This window comes from Cetorhinus maximus, chromosome 12, assembly GCF_964194155.1.
Source record: "Cetorhinus maximus chromosome 12, sCetMax3.hap1.1, whole genome shotgun sequence".
NCBI classification, from domain to species: Eukaryota; Metazoa; Chordata; class Chondrichthyes; order Lamniformes; family Cetorhinidae; genus Cetorhinus; species Cetorhinus maximus.
Genome location: NC_135890.1, coordinates 110464530 through 110487986, shown reverse-complemented (window position 1 = coordinate 110487986; position 23457 = coordinate 110464530). Strand labels below are relative to the sequence as shown.

General features: G+C 39.7%; 1 protein-coding gene across 9 annotated transcripts in view; it reads right to left on the bottom strand.

Moving 5' to 3' along the window:
• Positions 1–9236: 9236 nt before the first annotated feature.
• Positions 9237–23457, bottom strand: part of git2a (G protein-coupled receptor kinase interacting ArfGAP 2a) — a 76330-nt gene continuing 62109 nt past the window's right edge. For 7 of the 9 annotated variants that reach the window (XM_078554397.1, XM_078554398.1, XM_078554400.1 and 4 more), the window contains 4 exons: positions 22478–22560; positions 20735–20923; positions 14062–14125; positions 9237–12136 (listed from right to left, as the gene is read on the bottom strand). In XM_078554397.1, coding sequence (XP_078410523.1) covers positions 11924–12136; positions 14062–14125; positions 20735–20923; positions 22478–22560 — 549 coding nt within the window. In that variant the 3' untranslated portion in view covers positions 9237–11923. Of the gene's footprint in view, positions 12137–14061; positions 14126–18103; positions 18236–20734; positions 20924–22477; positions 22561–23457 lie in introns of all 9 variants that reach the window. The other 2 variants (XM_078554407.1, XM_078554408.1) reach the window with 2 other exon arrangements.

Sequence of the window (23457 nt, the reverse complement as noted above, 5' to 3'; positions counted from 1 at the left end):
CTTGAGCTATGCAGACCAGGAAAATTACAGATTTAATTTCTAATCTATGTTGAGTTAACTCTTAGATAAAAGCAAAAAACTGCGAATGCTGGAAATCCAAAACAAAAATAAAAATACCTGGAAAAACTCAGTAGGTCTGGCAGCATCTGCGGAGAGGAACACAGTTAACGTTTTGAGTCCGTATGACTCTTCAACAGAGCTAAGTAAAAATAGAAAAGAGGTGTAATATAAGATGGCTTGCGGGTTGCGGGGGTGGGGAAGGGTAGAGCTGGATAGAGGGCCAGTGATAGGTGGAGATAGCCAAAAGATGTCATAGACAAAAGGACAAAGAGGTGTTGAAGGTGGTGATATTATCTAAGGAATGTGCTAATTAAAGGTAGAAAGCAGGACAAGCAAGGTACAGATAGCCCTAGAAGGGGTGGGGTGAATCAAAATAGGCTAAAAGGTAGAGATCAAACAATGGATGGAAATACATTTAAAAATAATGGAAATAGGTGGGAAAAGAAAAATCTGTAAAATATCGGAAAAAAGGGGGGGGATCGGAAAGGGGGTGGGGATGGAGGAGAGAGTTCATGATCTAAAATCGTTGAACTCAATATTCAGTCCGGAAGGCTGTAAAGTGCCTAGTCGGAAGATGAGGTGCTGTTCCTCCAGTTTGCGTTGAGCTTCACTGGAACAATGCAGCAGGTCAAGGACAGACATATGGGCATGAGAGCAGGGTGGTGTGTTGAAATGGCAAGCGACAGGGAAGTCTGGGTAATGCTTGCGGACAGACCGAAGGTGTTCTGCAAAGCGGTCACCCAGTCTGCGTTTGGTCTCTCCAATGTAGAGGAAACCGCATTGGGAGCAACGAATGCAGTAGACTAAATTGAGGGAAGTGCAAGTGAAATGCTGCGAAAGGACTGTTTGGGCCCTTGGACGGTGAGGAGAGGGGAAGTAAAGGGGCAGGTGTTGCACCTTCTGCGGTTGCATGGGAAGGTGCCATGGGAGGGGGTTGAGGGGTAGGGGGTGATGGAGGAGTGGACCAGGGTGTCCCGGAGGGAATGATCTCTGCAGAATGCTGCCAGGGTGGGTGAAGGGAAGATGTGTTTGGTGGTGGCATCATGCTGGAGTTGGCGGAGATGGCGGAGGATGATCCTTTGAATGCAGAAGCTGGTGGGGTGATAGTGGTAGGAAATGTATCAGCCAGAATTCTTGTTTCTGATCGTTATCTAGCTCCGGTACAGTAAATATCGATATACAGGTTGGGTACCTAATTAACAATCAAGATTTAAATATAAAGAATCACTTGTTGACAAGGTTCTCAAGCAAATTGGCACCATGATCTGGATCCTAAAATACTTAAGTCTGCAGGGAAGGAGGGGACAGGAAATGCATTTAACTCTGGTGACAGAGCTCAAGTGAAATAGTCACTATAAGCAGATGCTTCAGTGATCTCGTCATTCAACTCTATGTATGTGTTAATGAATATCTACATATATAATTGAATACCCATCAGAGTATCCAAAATGCTTTTGTGCTGCTCAAACTAGTTGGATGATTCTAAGGCTAACTGCTTGGCTCTCAATTACGATCTAATGCACCGTTGAAGAGCAGCAGGGGGTTGGGTGGGGGTGGGGGTGGGGGTGGGGTGGGGAGGGGCGGGGGTGATGGGCAGGACCTACCAAGGAACATGGAAGAAAATGTGGGAAAAAAATAATTGGATATGGGTAGAACAGAGGTTCCCCAATGGTTCAACTAATTAAGGCACTGAGCAGCTGAATTTTCAATCTCTTCATGACCTCTATGTTTTTTATATATATATATATATATATATATATATATATCAAAAATATATTGATCTTCTTAACTGAATAAAGATCTCGCTGCATTAGGAGCAGTTCAAAGAGGTTCACTCGACTCATTCCTGGGATGAAGGGCTTATCTTATGAAGAAAGGTTGAACAGGTTGGGCCTATTGAAGTTAAGAAGAATGAGAGGTGATCTTACTGAAACATATAACACATAAAGAAAAGACTATTTCCTTGATTATGTGAGGAAGTTAAATGAATACATAATTACCTCAGCCACTGAATGTGGGCAGTGGTAATATTTTCATCATTTGTTAACAATAATGCACAGATTTCAAAGGAACTTGGTACACAGTTAGAATATGACATAAGAAAGAATTTTTTTTGGCGATGATGCAGATCCTGATTCCTCAAAATTGGGAGATAGGACAAATCGACTTTTTTTTATAATGTGTGTTTTTTTAAATTTAGAATGTTGTTGATTGTTTTAGAATGTAGTGGATTGTCTCAGCTATTGTGGTGGAGTTTGTCACAACCGTCAAAATATGAGCAGAGTTTTCATAGCAGGTTTTTGGAAGTGGATTAGCCTGAAGCCCCCTCAGTGAGATGAAAGCTCTTAATAAAAAATGATTTTTTTTCAGCTTCGTGGTTCCATAGCACTAACCAGGCAGGGAAAAGCCTCAAGCAAGAACTCTATAATTGTAATAATGTTGAGTTAACACAGGGTGGCAGAAGTATAAACTCCACTGAGTGCCCTCTTCACTTGTTGAATGATGCCGTCATTCAATTAGCGACTGTATCTCTCTATAAATTCAACATTTTCACAATACTTATGTGCTTGCCACTACCACTCATGAAGATTTTAAGAATAAGGCTTACATTTACATAGTGTCTCCACTTCCCTGAGTGTGTTCCACTTCGTCAACAATTACTTTAAAGTGCAAAACTATGCAGACAAACCTGCATCATGCAAATATAAATGAAATTAATAACCAGTTAACAATCTGTTTCAATAATTTGGGTTGAAGGAAGAATGTTGGCCAGGACACCAGGAAAATTCCTTTTTTTAAAATGATGTATGATTTTTAATATCCAATTGAAGAACCACAATAAGCAGGTTTATCATATCCAAAGGTCAGAACCTTTGAAAATATAACAGTTCAACAGCAGTATTGGCATAGATTATATGGAGACATCGGAACATCAGTCCCTTAAGCTTATTCTGCCATTCAAATATATCATGGCTGGTCCGGCTCCAGTTACCCATACTTGTTTTATTTTTCTTGATCCCTTTACCTAACAAAAATATATTGTCTTTTTTTATTATTCTTTTATGGGATGTTGGCATCACTGACAAGGGCCAGCATTTGTTGCCCATTCCTAATTTCTCTTTTAGAGACGGTGGCAGTGAGCCACCTTCTTAAACCGCTCTGGTCCATCTGGTAGACTTTTTGGCTTTTTTGTAGTGGTTTGGTACAGCTGAGTGGCTTGCTAGGCCATTTCAAAGGGCAGTTAAGAGTCAACCACATTGCTGTGGGTCTGGAGCCACATGTAGGCCAGACCAGGTAAGGATGGCAGATTTCCTTCCCTAAAGGACATTAGTGAACCAGATGGATCTTTACAGCAATCGATGATGTTTCATGATCACCATTCCTGAGAATGGCTTTCAATTCAGACTTTTTATTAATTGAATTTATGAATTAATTGAATTTAAATTCCACCAGCTACCATGGTGGGATTTGAGTTTTTCAGTTGAGTGATTCAGTTTTGAAATTTTTAATTGACTTAATGTTAGGAACTAGAGCTAGTTTTACTAAGTCATATGTGTATTTGTGTGTGTTAGGAATAAGCTATAGCTTTAAGTTTTAGTTTAATTTATATGTTTTTATTTGTGTGTTAAAGGGGTGAAACCTGGGTGTAGTTTCATTTAGAGTTTTCTCTGTGAGATGGATTCAGCAGGCCTGAGGCTCTGTTTGTATACCTGCATTCTAACGGGGTTTTACAATCCTTGAAGTGGTTTAGGGAAGTTAAAACAAAGTAGGAAAAACTGAGCTGTTGCCTAGCAACAGGGGGCCCACAGAGACAGGGAAAAACAGAAAAGCAATTTGATTTCATTTGGTAGGACCTTTTCCTCAGAAACTGCCAGAGCAGACAGGAAGGGAGCTACAAGATGCAGGTGCCAAAGCAAAGAAAGGCTCAAGAACCAGGGAGTTGGGCAGAAGTTGGTCCCAGGAAGACAGTGAAGTCAAGGGAAAAGAACAGGAACCTGACCCGGTCCTGTTCAGTGGAATTGAAAGTAAGGAGCAGAGGAAAAGTTAAAAGACAAAGCTGCGGGGAGCAGAATCAAGGCGAAGTGGGCTTGCAAGAAGCCAGAAGATCCAAGATGACAGCCAAAGTTTGGTGACTCCTTACTACGGGCCTGTGAAGCAGTGGTGTCCTGCCTGGAAGTGGGAGGGTGAAGCGTGAATGCATGTGGAGATCCAGGGGAGGAAAACATCGGAAGGAGAGTTCAACCCTTTGGAGGTGGATCCTTGTTGAAGACGTCCAAGTGAAAGCGTCATTTGGGACAAAATTCCAAGTTCTTCGAAAGTTGAGATTGGAAAACCTCAGAAGAAAGACAGCGTTTAGTGAGACCAATTAGCTCATGGTGTGACAAGTGTCTGGGGGGAGTTGATGAGAGATCGATAGCACCTGCTTTGGATGGCACTGTCACTTGGTTTCAGAGTGTGGTATGTCTGCTCACAGGTTGCTTATTGGTTTACATGGATTGTGTATTTATTGTGAACATTAGAGTATAAGATAGATTTTGTAATTTGTGTTATCCTTACGAACCTGTATATCTGCAAAGTTATCGTTATGGGGGAAGGAGTATTGTAATGTAGTTCATTTTTTCTTGTTTAATAAATGTTTTATTCCTTTGTTAAAAGTTCATCAGCAGACTCTGTGACTCTGTTCAGTAGTCATTCACCACATTTCTAAACAAAAAATAAAAGTTAGTGTCTATCAAGCCAGGTTCCAGACTGGGATCTGACTTGTCCAGTAGTAACATCAGCTGGGCTTATAACACTAATGTCTACAGCGAGTTCCGGATTTCCAATCCTGTGTGTGGGAAAGTGCTTTCTGATTCCCTCCCAAAGAACCTAGCTCTAATTTTAAGATTATGCCCTCCCGTTCTGTATTCCCTACCAGAGGAAATAGTTTGTATCTATCCTATGCATTTAAATGCTGGAGTAGGGCTTCAGTCTTCAACTATTAAAAACTGATCAATCTGATCCTTGGCTTACAATATTGGTGCCTTGAAAAGATTAATCCTGTTCTCATTAAATTAATAATACATGCACACTTCCTAGGATGTGTAGCTGGACAATGATCAGGACAGGAAATTCTTGCTGATTTAACCTACCCCCTCTCCCTACCCTACGGCCTTAGGATCAACTGTAGCAATGCCAATACCTCAGCTAAGGTCAACCAAATCTGTCAAGAACAGAAATCAAATCTAGGGCAAAAAACAAAATACTGCAGGTGCTGGAAATCTGAAATAAAAACAGAAAATGCGGGAAATACTCAGCAGGTTTGGTAGTATCTGTGAAGAGATGTTCCTGAACTCGTTTGTGCCGTTCTCTAAAATAATTTTTAACATGAGTTTTACGTATGGACGAGGATATACACTCAGGGTCAGTCTCACAGAATGATTACTTTAATGCATTGGATAGTTTTTTAATACTTATTTTAATTAAGGTTAGATCTGTTTTGCTTAACATACAAGCAATGTAACCAAAATGAATTTCTGTATCGACAATAAAGTGGAATTGAATTGAATAATCTAGGTTTGGTGATGAAACTCTGTCCATGACGGCATTGAGCTCAATTACCAGCTGAGACTGAGTTTCCAACATTGTGTTTTAGAAAAAGCAGCAGCAGTTTAGGTAGCTTTTACTTCATTATAAATTTACACAAAACTCCGTGTTGAATATAGTGACGTGACCACCTGGTCGTTTCAAATGTTAAAGCTAAGTTCAAAGAATCTTGAGTGCAATGACAGACGACCGCACTGACCTTAAGGATTTGTAATGTCCACAACCTGAAAATAGGACAGCAGCGTGTCCACGATATAAAAGTTTCATCCACTTGAAATGTGCTCACATTACCAACACTGGAGATACAACTAGATACACCGCAACAAATACTGCAGCTCCCAGTTGTTTTGCAGTAATTTGGTATTTAATGGAAACATTCTGGGAAAGAGGTGGTTTCCCTGTTCGTGAAACCTGATAATCGTGAGCGAGCTATGATGTGCTGCTTGTAAGTGGTGAGGCCCAGGGTTAACTTGCCTTCTGAATCTGAGAGAACAGATTGTTTAATATTTTGGATGTAAACTTACCAGAATTTGCCTTTTACAGCTATAGTACCTCAAATCCGGCAACCTCGGGACCGAGGCAGTGCTGGATTTCGGATAGGGCAGTTTGGGCCGTGGGCAATTCAGATCAAGCTGGGTTGGGTGGCGTCAAGGATCGCTTGGAGCGTGGGATAGAGTGGTGTGCAAAGCAGTGAAGTCGATAACTAGTCTGGAGCTACACCGTGCCAATGCAGCATCTAGCCACATTGTTCAGGTGAGTTATTTTTTTAAATTTTACTCAATTAAAATTGATGCATGGAACATTGGGCTGTAATCTCCTGGCTCCCAGCATCAGATTTGGGGGGTACCCCTTAGTTGCGCTGGGGAATCCATCTTGGATGTTGCCAGGTAAGGGTTTGTACAACAATTGCCCAAAAATTAACGCTTCCTCTGGACAATTGCCGGTTTAAATTGCAAACTTCAGATGGTTCCAATAGGGTTACACCAATAGTTACTCAAAAAAAGAATTAAAACCTCTTCTAACTTCTGAGTAACTATTGTAAAGACCCAGATCGACCCCATGGGACTCCCCCCACAATGTCATTAGTACACTACTAAGAGATGACCTTAGCTCAAAAGAACAAGATGTAGAATCAGTTAGGGTAGAGGTAAGAAATAGGAAATGTAAGAGTTCACTTGTGGGAGTAATTTATATGCCCCCTAATGGTAGAGTATACTTGACAAAATAAATGGGGCATATAAGAAAGGTACCACAATAATCACGGGTGACTTTAATCTACATGTAGATTGGGCATATCAGATTGGCCTGGAAAATTAGCTCTTAGAGCAGTACGTTCTAGAGCCAACCAGGTAGCAGGCTATACCATACCTGGTAATGGGCAATGAGAAATGAGATAGGATAAATGAATAACCTCATGGTAAAGGAGCCTTTAGGTGACAGTGATCACAACATGATAGAATTTCACGTTAAGTTTGAAGGGGAGAAGTGTTGGTCTAAGATTCGTGTTTTAAACCTAAATAAAGGTAATTATAGGGGTATGAAAGCTAAAGTGAATTGGGAAATTAGGTTAAAAGATAGGACAGTAGAGATGCAGTGGCAGACTTTTAAAGAGATATTTAATCACCCTCAGCAAGAATTTATCCCAGTGAGAGAAAAACTTTTTGAGAAGGATGCATCATCTGTGGCTGAACAAAGAAGTTAAGGATAGTATCAAGTCAATAGAAGCACTAAACAAATCTGCAAAGATTAGTGGTAGGTCAGAAGATTAGTCAGATTTAAATAACCAGCAAAGAATGACAAAAAAAAGAGGGAGAAAGTAGAGTATGATAAAAATCTAGCTAGTAATATAAAAACATAACATATTTAAAAAGGAAAAGAGTATCTAAAGCTAGTGTTGGTCCTCTAGAGAATGAGGCTGTCACATTGTTTAGATGAAACAGGCGCAATGTATGTACATGTTCTTTCTGTCTGCAAAGGGCCCTATGTATTAATATATGCAGCTTCCAATACACGCAAATGTGCCACACTGCGAGTCCGATTGACAATCTTAAATTGGTTGTCAGTGTAATTCTTAGCACACTGAGAATTATTTAGCAAATGTTGTGCAATCACAGAATCACATCTAATGTTGGACACTGTGTTTTGAGTTTTGCAAGCAGGGCTGGTTGGTAACCGTCTATATCCTGCTCGTTGCGAACAGCGGCTGGGACATACTATTTGATAATGTGGTATTTGAATTTCAGTGCCAATGTGATGCTAGGTATGTAGGCCGTACGTCCCAAAGACTGATGGTTGGGATCAAACAGCATGTTCCCAGCCACTGTTTGCAATGGGCAGGGTACAGACTGTACCCGACCAACCCGTGCTTGCAAAACTCAAAACAGAGTGTCCAACATTAGATATGATTCCGTGATTGAGGATTATTTAGCAAATGTTGTCCAATGTGCTAAGAATTAGTCTGACAACAAATTTAAGGTTGTCAATCAGGCTCTCAGTGTGGCACATTTGCTTGTACTGGAAGCTACATATATTAATACACAGGGCTGTGTTCTTCGCAGACAGAAAGAACATGTAAATACATTGTGCCTGTTTCAGCTAAACAAAATAAGTGACTGCCTTTTTCGCTGAATCATTCCTCAGGCCAATGCCTTGACCAGTCAAACAATGCTTGGCAGTTAGCTGTCAGTAACCATCAGTGGTGCATTCTCCATGGCAATGCCACTTGCCAACCAATCAGCACTCTCTTCACATAGTATAAATTGTTTTCTCCCTCATGTATTGGTATTCTTGCAAGTGTCCTGTTGAGTGCAAGACAAAAAGCCTAGACATGTCCCACCCCTCCCTTAAAACCAGCTTATATTTCACCTCTTTTCTATATTTCCTTAGTTCTGTTGAAGAGTCATATGGACTCGAAACGTTAACTGTGTTCCTCTCCGCAGATGCTGTCAGACCTGCTGAGTTTTTCCAGGTATTTTTGTTTCTCTGGATTATTAGTCTGGTGGCAATACCACTACGCCACCACCTCCTTTAAGGGAGTCAGGAGCATTCCCAGCTACTTACATTTACTCTAGGGCAAACAATAACATCTTCATTTGAAAATCCTCATCCTTGTTTTTAATCCTTCCATGGCCTCACCCGCCCCAATGTCCTCCAGCCCCACAATCATTCAAGATATGTGCTCATTTAATTCTAGCCTCTTGAACATTCCCAATTTTAATTACTTCATCATTGATGGCCATGCCTTCAGCTGCCCAGACCTTACGCTCTAGAATTCCCTGCCTACACCTCTCCACCTCGCTTTCCTCCTTGAAATTTACATCTTTAATCAAGCTTTTGGTCATCTGACCTAATATCTCATGAGGCTTGGTGTCATCCTTTGTTTTATAATGTTCCTGTGAAGCACCTTGGGACATTTTATTACAAAGAAGCTAAACAAATAAAGAAGTGTTATATGATCTAATTTGAAATATTTAAATATACACAGACACATCATTAATATTGATCTAGTTTTGTGTAAGTTACAGTAAATAAAAGTCTAAAGAACGAGTGGACTACAGGAAGAAAATAAAGAATCCCACGGATACTGTATGTACATCATGTAATGTATTTAATAAAGAATAAACACATCATTACAAACTGTACACGGTTCCATGCTTAGTTGGTTTCGAAATACCATTAGCTGCTGAAAGTGACACAAATATTACATAGGAAGAGCCACATGACAGGTACAGTGCAAAGGTATGTAGGGGATTCACTCATTCTGGGAGAGAAAAGAGAAAAAAAAATCTCTTAATATGCCCCCCCATTCAAAGGCTGCTAGTTTCTAGAACAGAGAAAAGAGACTTGCACTGGAACAAATCTGTCAAATTTCATCCCAGAACTACATTGGTGCCTAGATTTCATGCTGTAGTTTGGTGGTGCCAATTCCTGTGTAGTCATTTATAAGGAACATTTAATTACTAATTCATATTGCAATACAGTACCACAAAACCCACCCTCACCTGAAAATAATCTTTCCCTTCATTTTTCATGTTCAAAATAAAAAGATCCTGAGTACAACCTGCAAGAATATACTAATCCACTTACCTCAATCACAACTACTAACCGATCTACATCATCTTACTGACTTTTCCATTCTCCCACTTAGAACCTAACCAGAAGTTCATAAACATCGACTCTGCCATCACTATGCTCAGGAAAAAATTGACGCAATTGTGATTAACCCCTTCTTCATTAAATGTTCTCATTACTTTCTCTCTCTACATTTTCTCCTTTACAAACGATTATAATGACCTGGGAAGTTTCCCACCCTGACCACCTCCCCCCCTACCCCTTCATAGCTGCTAGCAATGACACTCTGAGTTGCTGGCAGGAAGTGCACTTCTGGACTGGTCCTGCCAGTTCAAATCCACACCATATTTTGCATTGCATTAGTCTAGGTGTGATTCAATCATCAATACAAAGTTGACTGGGATGCCCAGTTTAACCATTTCAAAATCACTTGCATAAAAATTTGGTAACTTCACCATTCCTCCATCTGCTAATTCATTTACCATCAAGGAGAATTGGAAGTCATAGCTGCACCAGGCCAAACGAGGTTGTGCTAGTCTCGTCTGTTATGGGTTCTACATCAACAGGGTAAAAACCCATGCCTGAAGGGTTCTAAACACTGCAGCTGACTGAGAGAGACAGTTTCACAGAAATGGGAATTTAATGCAAAAAGTATTAGATTATAAGTTTCACTACAATTTACCGACCATTTCACAAATTTGTTAACATTAAAGGTTTAGCAATGAAAAGTAAATGATCTTCCTTAGAATTAACTGACCAAAAATGCTGTACAACAACAGGCAAAGGATTGATGATAAATAGCTTCTGCATACACGAACAAGACACGAAAATGCAAAATATCTTCCACAGAAAAGGCATAATTAATCTTAAGGGTTGGTTATACATTGCATAAATACAATGCTGTCAGTCATGTAGCTCACAAGCTGTAATATTGAGATACAATTTGCATAAAACAATGATTAGTATAGCTTTTAAATCAATTACACTTTGACCAATCTGATTTTACTGATTTATACAGCCCCTGGTTTAAAATTTGTGCATGTGGCTGGACGAAGGAGCTTGGTTAAAACTATTTACGTACAAGAGAATTCATTAGCTATTATTTAAGATATTGTAATGCTCTTTTGAAGCACTAAGAAAAACTAAAAACAGTATGTCATTATAAAGAACTCAGACAATTCCCTGCTGACAGAGCAAAGTAGAAAACGTGACTTTTTAAAAAATTTGATGTAGCTCACTTACTAAAGCTAAATAAATATGGACCTATTCTCTGTAATATTTCATAACTTTTTGAATGGTCTGCTTCTGTGCTGAACAATCCAGCCCATTGTATCTGTGCTACCTAATTAGTCCCACTCCCCTTGGTCTTTCCCCATAGTCCTGCAGTTTTATTTCCACTTCAGGTAATACTCATTTCAAGTTTCTCCACTCGATTAAGAAAAAAACAAGTGCTCAGCAATACCTTTCAGTCTTTTGGTTTCAGCTAAAATTTCTGGTCACTTTCATAACCGCAGGTAGTTTAGCATTGCAGCCCTTCAACTGCAGCCTAATAGCCGATTTTAATCCCTCTCCTTTATACAATCTGAAGACTTTCTAAGCCCAAGTTTGACATCACCTATCCAATACGTACTGATTTTCCCTGCCCTTTACCATATCCATTGCAACTTGAGTTTATTTCCCTCACTAAGGGTCTTGTACCATTAACAAGTTTTCTCAATAATTAAAATCTTATTTATAGCTTTGGTGAATAAAAAAACTTTCTCCACCGCCTCCCCCACAGCCAATGCAGCATCTTTAAACAATATTTCCCCTGACTTTGCATTATTTAGGAAATACTGCTGACCTTTATAACGGCGGAAGAAAGGCAGTTTAAGTTTCTACATATTTCTGCTCTTATCACTACACTTCAGTTATATGCACAATTCTAACCAATTGTTGTCTGCCTGCTTTAACTCCCAGAGAGCAATATCTTGCCAGTGGATATGGAGGTCAAACAATGAAAATAGCACCCAGAAAAAATAATATAACTCTGCTGCAAACATATAGGCAGAAGGAAGATTATTTTAATATTCAAAAATTGTAAATAACGTTATTAAAAAGCATGCAAACATAATACTGACAGAAAGCCCAGAGAAATTCTGGTACATATCCAGAACAGTTTTCTTTTATATAAAAAAATGTTGTAAATAAAAAAGAAAAAAACTAGTTAGTTGTTGTTTTCTTTTGTTGTTATAGTAACAAGTTGTTTGGCTGCCTTGGCAATATCATATGCACACTGGATCACTTGCTGTGTCACCAGTTGGATGTCAGTTACGGGACTGGGCTCTGCAGGCAGTGCTTTCTTGCATTCTGATTGGAGTCTGTACGCGCTCGAAGTTAATAGCCTCAGTGAAGCCCGAACCATCTCTGAACGAGGTTTCTACACAGAGAGAAGCATTCTTTATTTGTTACCATCCACACGAGAAAAATATACACTCTACAGGATTTTCCTGCCCCACCCGCCGCTTGGGGTCGTCCGGTCCCACCGAAAGTCGATTGACTTTTGGCTGGGCCACCGCATCCTCCGCAGCAGGTCAGCCACGGCAGGGCTGGAAAATGTTGGCCATTGTTTTCAAAGTCCAGAGAATATGACAAGAAAAATAGAAAATCTGACACAATACTGGGATATATAATAACTTTATTTTGAACAGTTGGGTTTCTGATATGCACAGAAATTATTGACCATATTTAAGAATCTCCACACCAAGTTATGAAGAAGTACACACAGGTAGCGATCATATTAACGTTTCAGGTCGATGACCTTTCATTAGAATTGGAAAAAGTTAGAACAGGTATCAGGTTTTAAGCAATTACAGAGACAAGGAAAGAAGTGTAGGTGGGGGGCGGAATGGGTAGGAGTTGGACTTAATTGAAATTGGTCTACTGAACTTGCTGTTCATGATACAATCTCCTACAGTGGGGAAACCAAATGCAGATATGTTGATTACTTTGCAGAACAACTCCGTTCAGCTTGCAAGTGTGACTTAGAGCTTCCAGTTGACTGTCATTTGAATTCACCACCCCATTCTCACTCTGACCTCTGTGTCCTTGGCCTCTTAAACTGCCCTAATGAAGTTCAGTCAACAGCACCATATTTTGCAACTAGGCATTTTACAGACTTCTGGACTTGACACTTGAATTCAACAATTTCAGATCATAACTACTGCTCCCATTTCTTCAGACATCAATTGCTGGCCATGATCCTGGTTATGTCATTTTCAGCTCCTCTAGATCCATCTTTTGTATATTTTCTTGTCCTATTATCACCCTCTTTTGGCTTGCACCATTATCCATTTTGTCATTTAATCTGCCCTTCCTTCCACCCTATCACGGACATTCCCTCTTGTTCTTTCTTCCCTTGCCTCTGTACTTACTCAAAAGCTCTTGCATCTCTAATATTTTCCAGTTTAGATGAAAGGTCATCAACCTGAAATGATAATTCTGTTTCTCCCTCTACATGCGTTCCTTGATCTGCTGAGTATTTCCAGCATTTTGTTTTGATTTCAACATTTGCATATTTTCCTTTTCTGTGGAGAGTACATTCTCCTCTAAGAAAGACATCACACTAACCTAAATCCAGAGGACAAGTTGGCAGCAGTAGTTCTGGAATTTAATCAACTAGACTACAGCCACACAGCCTACTAGACAGAGCACCAGTAAATTTGTCACTGCTTTACTGTCAAAACCAGCCTATCAATCAAGGCATTAGCTTGCAGGATTTACCTGGTGCCAAGTGGGAGCAGTATCAACTCCCAGTCGCAGATTTGTCACTCCATGTTTGATTAGTAGTCATGCCGGCAGGTCAACCACTAAAGGTACTCTGAACTATTTGCAGACTTTCCTGGCTTCGTATCAGATCAATGAGCTTGCCAAAGAAGGTTGTCTTTGTTCAGTATTTTCATTGCCAGGTGTGACATTGTGGAGCCACTTATAAACAGTAATATGAGCTCTCACCAGGAGACAGTAGATATAGTATATACAGGTTGTCCTACAACATCCTAAAGGGATGGAATGAGTGACCTTTCAGATCCCCAACTTTCCACAGCCTTCACTAGACTCATGCTACTCTTTTCCTTTCCAACCTGAACTAGCAGCTTCTGTCTTCAAACCAAACATTTTGCTTGCTTGAAGACTTAACTTTTTAGAATTAATGAACACTTTAACCTTTTTGATCCAATAACTTAATTTTCTTATTTTCTATATTGGAGAAATTCACAGTTTCACACAAACTTGACATCAGTTGAAATACAAGGTTTTTGTTCAAAGAAAACAAGGAAACCAAACATTTTTTAAAAAATGACTCACCTTTGGGAAAAGAGCTGCCATCTCAGCTACAGCAACATGTATCCTTTCCGAGCAGGGCATAAAGCTAATGGGTGAAATAGTAAAACAGCAGAGGGAAAAGGGGAAAAAGAGAAACCATTAATCACTCAATTAATATACTGGTGTGTGATTGGAGTTAAAGCAACATTCAAGCAAGTCTACACTAATAGTATGCCACTGAACAAATTATACCAGGGATTGAGATGGGACATGCAATGCCAATGATTCTCTACGGCAGGGTGTCCAATCTGGCCCTCAAGTGCTGATAAACGGGCCCACAAAGCCCACCTCATACACGTTTAATTGTGCTTAAATTTCTTAATAAATGGTCTGTACTGATTGAATTTTGTACATCTGGAGGTTTGGAAATGGCTGTTCTTAATGCTGTTGCCTTACTGGTGGATAAATCTTAGGATGAGAACATTGTTAGTACCTATAGCTTAAATTATAGGAACGTTGATTTAAACTTGTGGACAAGACCCCATGATATATCCACCTGAATGGTACATGAAGGTAGAAAGTTTGGGCATTGCCTCTGTGATATATATTTGCTGAAATTGTGGCAATGGACTTTGTATCAATATCCACTTTCTAATTAGGATGAACATTCACATACTTTTAAACCTCTTCTGCTAACAGTGGTATTGGGTTCTCTAAAAGCTTGGTGAGTAAATGACTCGATGTGCGACACTTCCATTGTATGGTCAGTTTGGTCCCAATATACAAGACTGTGTAGAGTTAGTCGATCTCACCCAGGGCAATCGTTGGGACATTACAACTGGTCTGAGTGTTCTTTGGTGAGAGTTCTAGATTGCTATCCACTCACATTTGCTGGATAGTTTTCATTTTTGTACGTCAGGTGAGGACAGGATTAAGCATGCTTGCGATGCCCTTCCCTTGTCAATGCTTGTATCCTAGATTCACATGAAGAATGGACAGTTCTTCAAGCTACCAGATCCCACAGAACCATATTCCAACATGAAAATGCTCGACCACATCTACTCCTCCCATCCGTATCCCAGCTAAGACCCCTTATGGAATCAACTTTCTTAGGGTTAACTTAAACCAGGCTCACCTGTGCAACATTAAAATCTAACTCAGTTAAAAATCTCTCACAAAATATTGTAAGATATGCATGACATTATCCCAGTAATAGGGCATAACCATCAACTGAAGCAGAACAATATTTTCCTACATCTCTATCAACTTTCTCTCCTAAATGCATGATTAACACTTTGTTGGAGTTCATTTGATACAACTACCAATAACCTTATGATACCTCAGCCAAATAACCATCCTGAAGATAGCAGATAATCAATTTGCAGTTCAGTGTCAATGTAAGTGATTGCACTAAGAGTTGTAGGAACAAAATATATTACAAATAAAAATTATGCATCAAAATTAATTTGTCTGATTAGTTAACTGTTGTTTAATATTTGTGATGAATTTGAGCTTGATAAAATAAACTTTTCTCCACTTTTCCCTTTAGACATTCACCATTCTCTAGCCAAATAGATGGATAGGTGACTTCTACGTACTGCTGTAAAACCAGCATACCATAATGGAATAGGCTGATTTGCCTCCCCCTGGGGAGGAGCACTTGGCCTTCACTCGGTGCCATCTGAACAGCCTGGCTAAGACACCAGGATTTCACCATGGAAAGGGCTGTGGACATGAAGCAGTGGACACTTCTTCCTGGGAGACCAGGAATTAGCAATGTTTTGAACTTTTTGAGTGGCATAATGGTATTATCACTGGACTAGTGTTCCAGGGGCCCAGGTTAATGCTCTGGGGACTTGGGTTTGAATCCTACATGGCAGATGGTGAAATCTGAATTCAACAGAAATCTGAAATTAAAAGTCTGATATGACCATGAAACCATTGCCAACTGTCGTAAAAACCCATCTGGTTCACTGATGTCCTTTAGAGAAGGAAATCTGCAGTCCTTACCTGGTCTGGCCTACAAGCGACTTCAACCAACAATGTGGTTGACTCTTAAATACCCTCTGAACAAGGGCAATTAGAGATGGCAATAAATGCTGGCCTAGCCAGCGACACCAACATCTCACGAACAAATGCAAAAAATTTTTTTAATTGATTTGGTAAAAAATGGTGAAGTGACAAGTCTACAACAATTGGTACAGGGAAATGTAAAATCTGTAGCAAAGAACGAAATAAATCAAAAGCCCAACTTCACCACCCCTATATGTAATGAGAGTGGACTTGGTAAACAGACACAGAGGGCTGATGAAAAGTTCAAGTTTTTTAAACAATAGGGTGTCAAAGAAGTGAAATGTACTGATTCTGACCTGAACGGTTTTCCATTAATTTTTGCAATTGATTTCTGAAATCACTACCCTGTTCACCCAAATCCAATCTTTAGCCTCAACTCATGCAATGGAGAAAACAGCAGCAGAATTCCACACAAGTTTCATGTCATCCAGCAAGAGGGATTTGACTCAGTATAGGCCACATTGGAATCAATCAACTTTCATTCCATTTACTTGGCATCTCTCCCAGAAGGCAAAACTAATCACAATCACAGCTAGTAGGTTAAACAGTCCTTCGGCTTTTGAACTAAAAAAATGATACCAGCACAGGATATAGGTAAGCAGTGCATTAAATGGTCAATCCAAAAGCATCTATATTCTGAGTAGTGCTGGTAATTACTCATGATGTCAACATTTGGAAAATGTTAGGAGGGATACTAATGATTGGCAAGAGTTACATACATTGTAAAATTAATTTAAATAAATCTAACTGTTTATTCTAGGAACAATGAAATATGTGTTATTTTACGTGAGGATTTTACTCCTTTTCTTCCCCCCATAAAATACAAAATAATGCTGTTGGGTCCCTGCAACACTTCACTCATGTAGCCATTCTTCATGTGCAAGTATGAATAAAGTATAGGAAGCTATTTGGCAAAGGAGCATTGATCATTTTCTCATCTGACATCCACTTGTGATGTATCCAGCATGTACGCTGAACACTGGTTGATATTGCCCCCTTCCCCTAAGTGGGCAAGAGGTCAGTTGAAGGACTCCTAACGTTATCATGGCTGAGATGAGATAACTTAACACAGACGGGATCCAACCTGGGATTTTCCAATTCTGTATGATTCAATACCATACCAGACAGTCCATTTACCCACTAAGTCATCAGGGAGGTGCACACTTTTAAATTAAGTGGCAGGTCTTGTTTCTAGGAAGTCACAAAACTACTGTATGGTTTTCAGAGGCTACTCCCGTAACAAAAGGATTTTGGTGACTCATTTTTGATTTTGGAGAGTTGGCCACATGGGTGTCTGGTGAACAGGCAATACCAACACATTGAAGGCACACTCCATGACAACACGTGATCCATAGTGGAAATAAATCACTTTGATCAACAGTAACCAACAGCCAAAAGTGTTCATGTAAAAAAACACCTCTTGGCATACACTGTCACTTCACAGAAGTAGCCATTTTTAACTTCGACAGTGACATCAGTTCTCAAGGACATCACAGCTAAATCCTATTCTGTCCTCACCTGACATTCACACATAGACACTTCCTAGCAGAGGCCACTGGATGCAATTAGGGGTGAATATCATGGCTGCTTTTGTTTCTTGCTTGCTCAGAGCCCTGGTAACCATTTTAACTGAGATAAGCTAAGTCAGTACAGACCAGAGACCTAGCTCTGGAACTTTCTTTTTGCATGGCTCGTTACATTCTATGCACTGAACTTATGAACTGAACCAGTGGAAAGCTAAAGCCAAAGAGGCTACCTTTTTATCCATTATAATGCATATAACAGTTACAATTTTTAATGTATTGCCAACTTATTTGCAAATGCAAGAAACTAATTATTTTGCAATTTCTGGCCATTGTTAAGTTTGTGTGCACCATTTCTGTAGCAGCCACTGGATTTTATTTTCTTTCCACTAGACTCATTACTTCTGTTAACAAACCGCAGTGACAATCATGCAGGGAAGAAGAGAAAAGATGGAGTGCCTGGGAGGCAGAGACAGAGGTCAGAGTACCAGGTGGCAGGGTCAGGCTGCTGCTGCAGGGTCAGAGGCTGAAGGGAAGTTTTGTCGGCGCGCAGAACCAATGTACTGAAACAGCCAAGGCTGTGCCTGAATTTGCGCAGGCTCTCCCGTTCAATCTGTCTGCTGGAACGGAGGGAAAAATAAGGATCGGAAGCAGAAAGGGAAGAGAAAGGGAGAGAAAAAGAAAGAAGTGATTGCACAAATGAAATCAAACTACAAGTGGAATGAAATCAAAATGAAAGACTTCAAATGAAAACAGTGTGGACTAGCAAATAGCAGAATGCACACTAGTCCGACAATTCCAATATATCCACATACATACTGCAAAGTTAGTTCTGGATTCAGACCTATTTCCTTTTTATTTTTCCATTTTGTTTGAATGTTTCTTAAACTGCTTTAATAACGAATGAGAATGGTGAATGTAGACTTCTGAAAAAAGGACACTGCAACGGATCAAAACACATCTATGGCTGCATGTAAACACATTACAGACTTTTCATATCATTGCTCAGTTAGTCGACTTTATGGGACAGAACAAATTCCAGGAAGAAAGGATGGGCATCTAATATAGGAGGGGCTAGAATGCTAGTTTATGCACACGCTTTTTGTGCCAAAAATAGAGTATCACATGTTTAGCTGAAACTAATAATTTAGTTTCCTCAGCCTATTGGGTTCAGTAAGTCCTCCAAGTCAGTATTCTCTGATATCATGAAGACTCTTGATATTTTTTGATGAGTTAGTGCATAAATGTCCAATATGGTGTGGAAATAAGCCACATAAACCAGGACAATCCTAGGTTTGAACCCTGGCTACATTGATCTTAGTTGGGGTGTGCTGTGGGGATACCTATAGTTACTTCTGCATTCCTGGGCCAAAAAGAACAGAAAAGAAAATTTATCCATAGAGCTTGCCTAATGGCTCAGCAAGATTATCTAGTGACCAGATGAATGAGCGTCCATGAGGTCTCAGGTTCAACCCTTAGGGGGGAGGAAATTCCCCTTCCTGATAAGTATCCAGTGATCTCTGCTGGAGTATGTGCGCCTGTGGGCAGCATCTGGCTTGGCTTTGGTGGTCAAATTTCTAAACAATTCTCACTTACACGATTGAGATATGAATAATGGTCACTTGGGTGAGGCAATAGAAGCGGACTGTGGTAGCACAACTCAGCAAGGAGGCATCACTTTCAGGAAAGAAGTGAGGAGAAGTAAACAGATACATGCCTGTGCTAGAACTGCAAATGCATGCCAGTATCAGGCTCAGTTGTGGTGGTTTTCTGCAATCAAATTGGTGTTTGGATTCATGCGAACATTTTATTAAAAATAATGTTGAAAGGCCCAAGTGAAAGTTTAAGCCTAAAGCCCAAAACACCACAAAGTTTGAAAAGAAGAACAATGCACAAAAAATGTTCATTTGGGCAAAGTACTGGATGGCTGTCAGTACTGCTGGGCTTATTAACACTAATCAGCACCTCCAGCAAAGGAGGGGGAAGAAAATTGGGAAAAAAAACACAAAGCAAAGAAATTCATAAAACAACAATTGTGCACAGAACTGGATGATTAAAGGGAGGTATGATGACAATAATAGCTCCTAATACTGTAAGTTGCAAAAATATCCCGTTGTACTATTTAGAGAGCTGTCAAATCACAAAATACATCTAGTGGGATCACGGAGTTGAAACTTAGATACTGCATTCACACAAGCAAAATGCCCACATCCCGGGAATGAATTTTAAAAACTTCAATTTTCACAATGATTTACAAGATACATAGGAGATGCTTAGACTACAGCCAAATCCTAAAGGGTCAAGTAACATTAACTTGTGCCATTATACAAACATACTGATTTGGTTACAGTCTTGTGATACTCACAAATATCTCAACTAAAAAAAATCAAAGAACAGGATGGCACGGTGGGGAAGACACTGCATTCACTCTGGGATCTAGGTTCAAATCCAGTCCCGGCTGATAAGATGCAAGTGACCTTTCTGTTGGTGGTGGCCATCACCATCATCATCATCATCCATCACACCATCCCTCCACCCTATCTCCTCAAAAAGACCACTGATGACCCCTTGTGTCTTACTGCCCCATCTCCAACCTCGCTTTCCTCTCAAATGTCCTTGAATGGATTGTTGCCTCCCAAATCCTTGCCCACCTTTCCTACAATTCCATTTGAATCTCTGCAATTAAATTTCTGCCCTGACGTAGGATCCGAATGGAGCCAATTAAATTCACAGATAACATCCTCTGTGACTCTGGTACATTCTCTCCCCTTGACCTCTTAGCAGCCTTTGATATGGTTGACCACAGACATTGTTCTCCAACATCTCTGCAGTCCAGCTCACTGGGATTGCTCCCACTTGGTTCCACTCTTACCTATATGATCACAGTCAGAGTACCCCGAGTAAAGCTCTTCTCATTCTCGACCCATTATAACCTGTGTTCCCAAGGACATCATTGGCCCCCTCTGCCTTTTCATCAACATCATCTGTAGATAATGTAATAGCACCCACATGTACACTTTGCGACATCCATCTCCATGTCTCTACCATCTGGTTAACCTCGCATGCTACTGGTGCATAAAAAATCCATACAAAATAAAAACTAAAAAATAAAGTTTTACCTGTCATGCTTGTTTTCCTGTGCAGCTCGCAGCAGCTCCTGAATGTTTTTGGTGATTTGTTCTGTTTTCCGAATTACATCCTCTGTGCTTGGCAGTGTGGAATCTGGTTCTGCATCTGGATTGTCTAGCTCCAGCACAAGGTTCTCTTCATGCCGTCCTATGCTTTTTAGCTTACCCTTTCGGCAAGAGCTTACATTAGGCAAAAAGAAACAAACAGGTAATTTATTTTAATTGAGAATTATACTGTCCTCCTACAGGTAGGAACTCAAATATACTGATCACCTTTCAATGTTAAAATTACTCTCAATAATTTTTGGGTGAAAAGTAAGATTCAAAAACTTGTTTCAAAAGAATAACATCATTCCATTTATATTATGAATAGTATGATCCTGTTCAGTTTAATGCTGCATCATTTCATACTGGGCCTGGACCTTTCCTAGATGTCAAGACAGCAGTCCATACAGGCCTCCAATGTTAAACCTTTAGCCTTGCCAGCAACACTGCTTAGTCTTTCCAAGACAGCAAATAAATACATTCTGAGAGGGTGTTTCCTGCTCTGGAGGCATGGAAATTGGGTCATTTTTATTCCAGGCTACTTCAAAACGTAATAGCTGCATTATATAGGAGTGATAGCTTTTAGAAGTGCTTAACCAGGCTGAAGATAATTCTGTAAAGTACTAACAATCTTTTCCTAAAAATGCGCTTTACTTCTGTCTTTAACAGCCGCATGAGTGACATTCTACTGGTATCTTCACACTAAGTACATCATCTTTATTTCCATAAAATTCTCTCTTGAAAACATTCCAGCGCTGAAATCAATCCAGAGTAATGTTTAACCACCATCATTAAGGAAATAGCTTGCCCAAAAATATTGTTTAGCCATTGTTGTGAGTAAATATATCCAGATGCTGCTCTCTCTGAATAAAAACAAAAGGCAGATTTTCTACTCTGTTCCTTCCTAGTCTTGTAGGTGGCAAGGTGATGCCTCAGGCTTCAATCAATATCACTAAATTTGAAGAAGCATACAAGAATAGTAAATCACAGGATACCACTTCCTCAGATTCTCTCTCCTTTTCCAATGGGATGCAGCCGAGTCTCCAACTGTTGCTCTCAGATCACAACCTAGAACTTAATTTACTGATAAATGCATGCAAACTGACAGCCTATGGCACTGATACAACACACCACACTATAATAATAAGGTTAAAAAATATATAAATGGAAACAGAGGGAAACCTAGACAACACAAGATAAAAATGTGTATCCACCATTATTTCAGACATTTGACAATTAGTAGCTTAAGCCACTGTACATTTTTACTTGTTATCAGAACTCCATTCTCATTTTAACGTTGTGTCACCTTCTGGATACCATATGTTCTGAACATATTCTATTTTTAAAAATTATTAAATGGACACCGAGCCAAAAGATCTTGTGGCAAGTGCTATTAGTGATTCAATGGAATTTCCCTCTAGACTAAAAGCCGAAAATTCATATCTTTGCAGTATGATTCATATGGGTACTTCATAAATGCATTCATTATACCCACCCCAAACACATCCCAAGAAGCTGTCCTTCAACTCAATTACCATAGCTATTAAATTATGAAGATTATTATTCAGAGGGTGAATTTCAAAGCAGTAACACATGGGGTTTGGACATTATTTCTAAGCCATTTTGAATTCTATATAGGCAATCGTGCGGACCTTCTCTGTGCCTTATTGTGCTATACTTAATTCATACCCAGCCTCATCTGGTTCCAAGTCGGTTGCTGTGTTATCGTAGTCACTGTCCGGCATGCTGTTCTGTTTCTCAAGCTTTGATGCCTAAAGAAGTTAAAACAGATCCCAAGATACAAAAAGCATAGTAACTCCTCAAGTGTTCAAATAGATTGTATATCACCTAATAGTTGTCAATCTTGATTCAGACAGAAACTAAAAAGAAAATGCAAAATGTTTGATGTCAGTAACACAAAAAATGCAGCCAGGGTTAATAATTAATCAATATTAAAGCAATTGCATTTATGCTTAAAAAGAACGCCATTTGTCATTCCCAAATTATAAATTTGAAACAAAATTATTTGCAAGTCTTTTGAACCAAGTTTTGCTGCGTTGCAATTTGAACATATTTTGACGTGAGGGGTTGTGGGGGGAAAGAGAAAGAAGGAAGGTAGTGTGATAAAAGGGAGTCTTTGCTTCTTGTGCCTACCATGATTTTTCGTTGCACTCCATGGGTCTATTGTGTACACCATAATCTAGAGAAAGTGTTTGAAAGTAGTATATTTCTCAACAGAAAATGTCCCAATAAAGGTTATGCATTGCAGTTACAAAGCACAAATGATCCCCAGTAAAAGCAGATTCTTATGAACTTGAGACAACGAAGGCCAAAAATGCAGCAACTGGACAACATCAACAACTTGCATTTATTTGGCAATTTTAACAAAGTAAAACATCCCAAGGGACTTCAGAGGAGTGTTATTAAACAAAATTTGACACTGAACCACATCAAGAGATATTTGAGCAGATGTAGATTTTAAAGAGCTTCTTAAAGGAGGAAAGGAGGGTAACTTCAGAGCTTAGGGCCTTGGCAGCTAAAGGCACAGTTGCTAACTGTAAAGCAATTAAAATTGGGGTGCTCAAGGATCCAAACTGGAGGAGCACAGATATCACAGAGGACTGCAGGAGATTCTAAAGACTGGGGGACGGTGGGGGGGCAAGTGGGCA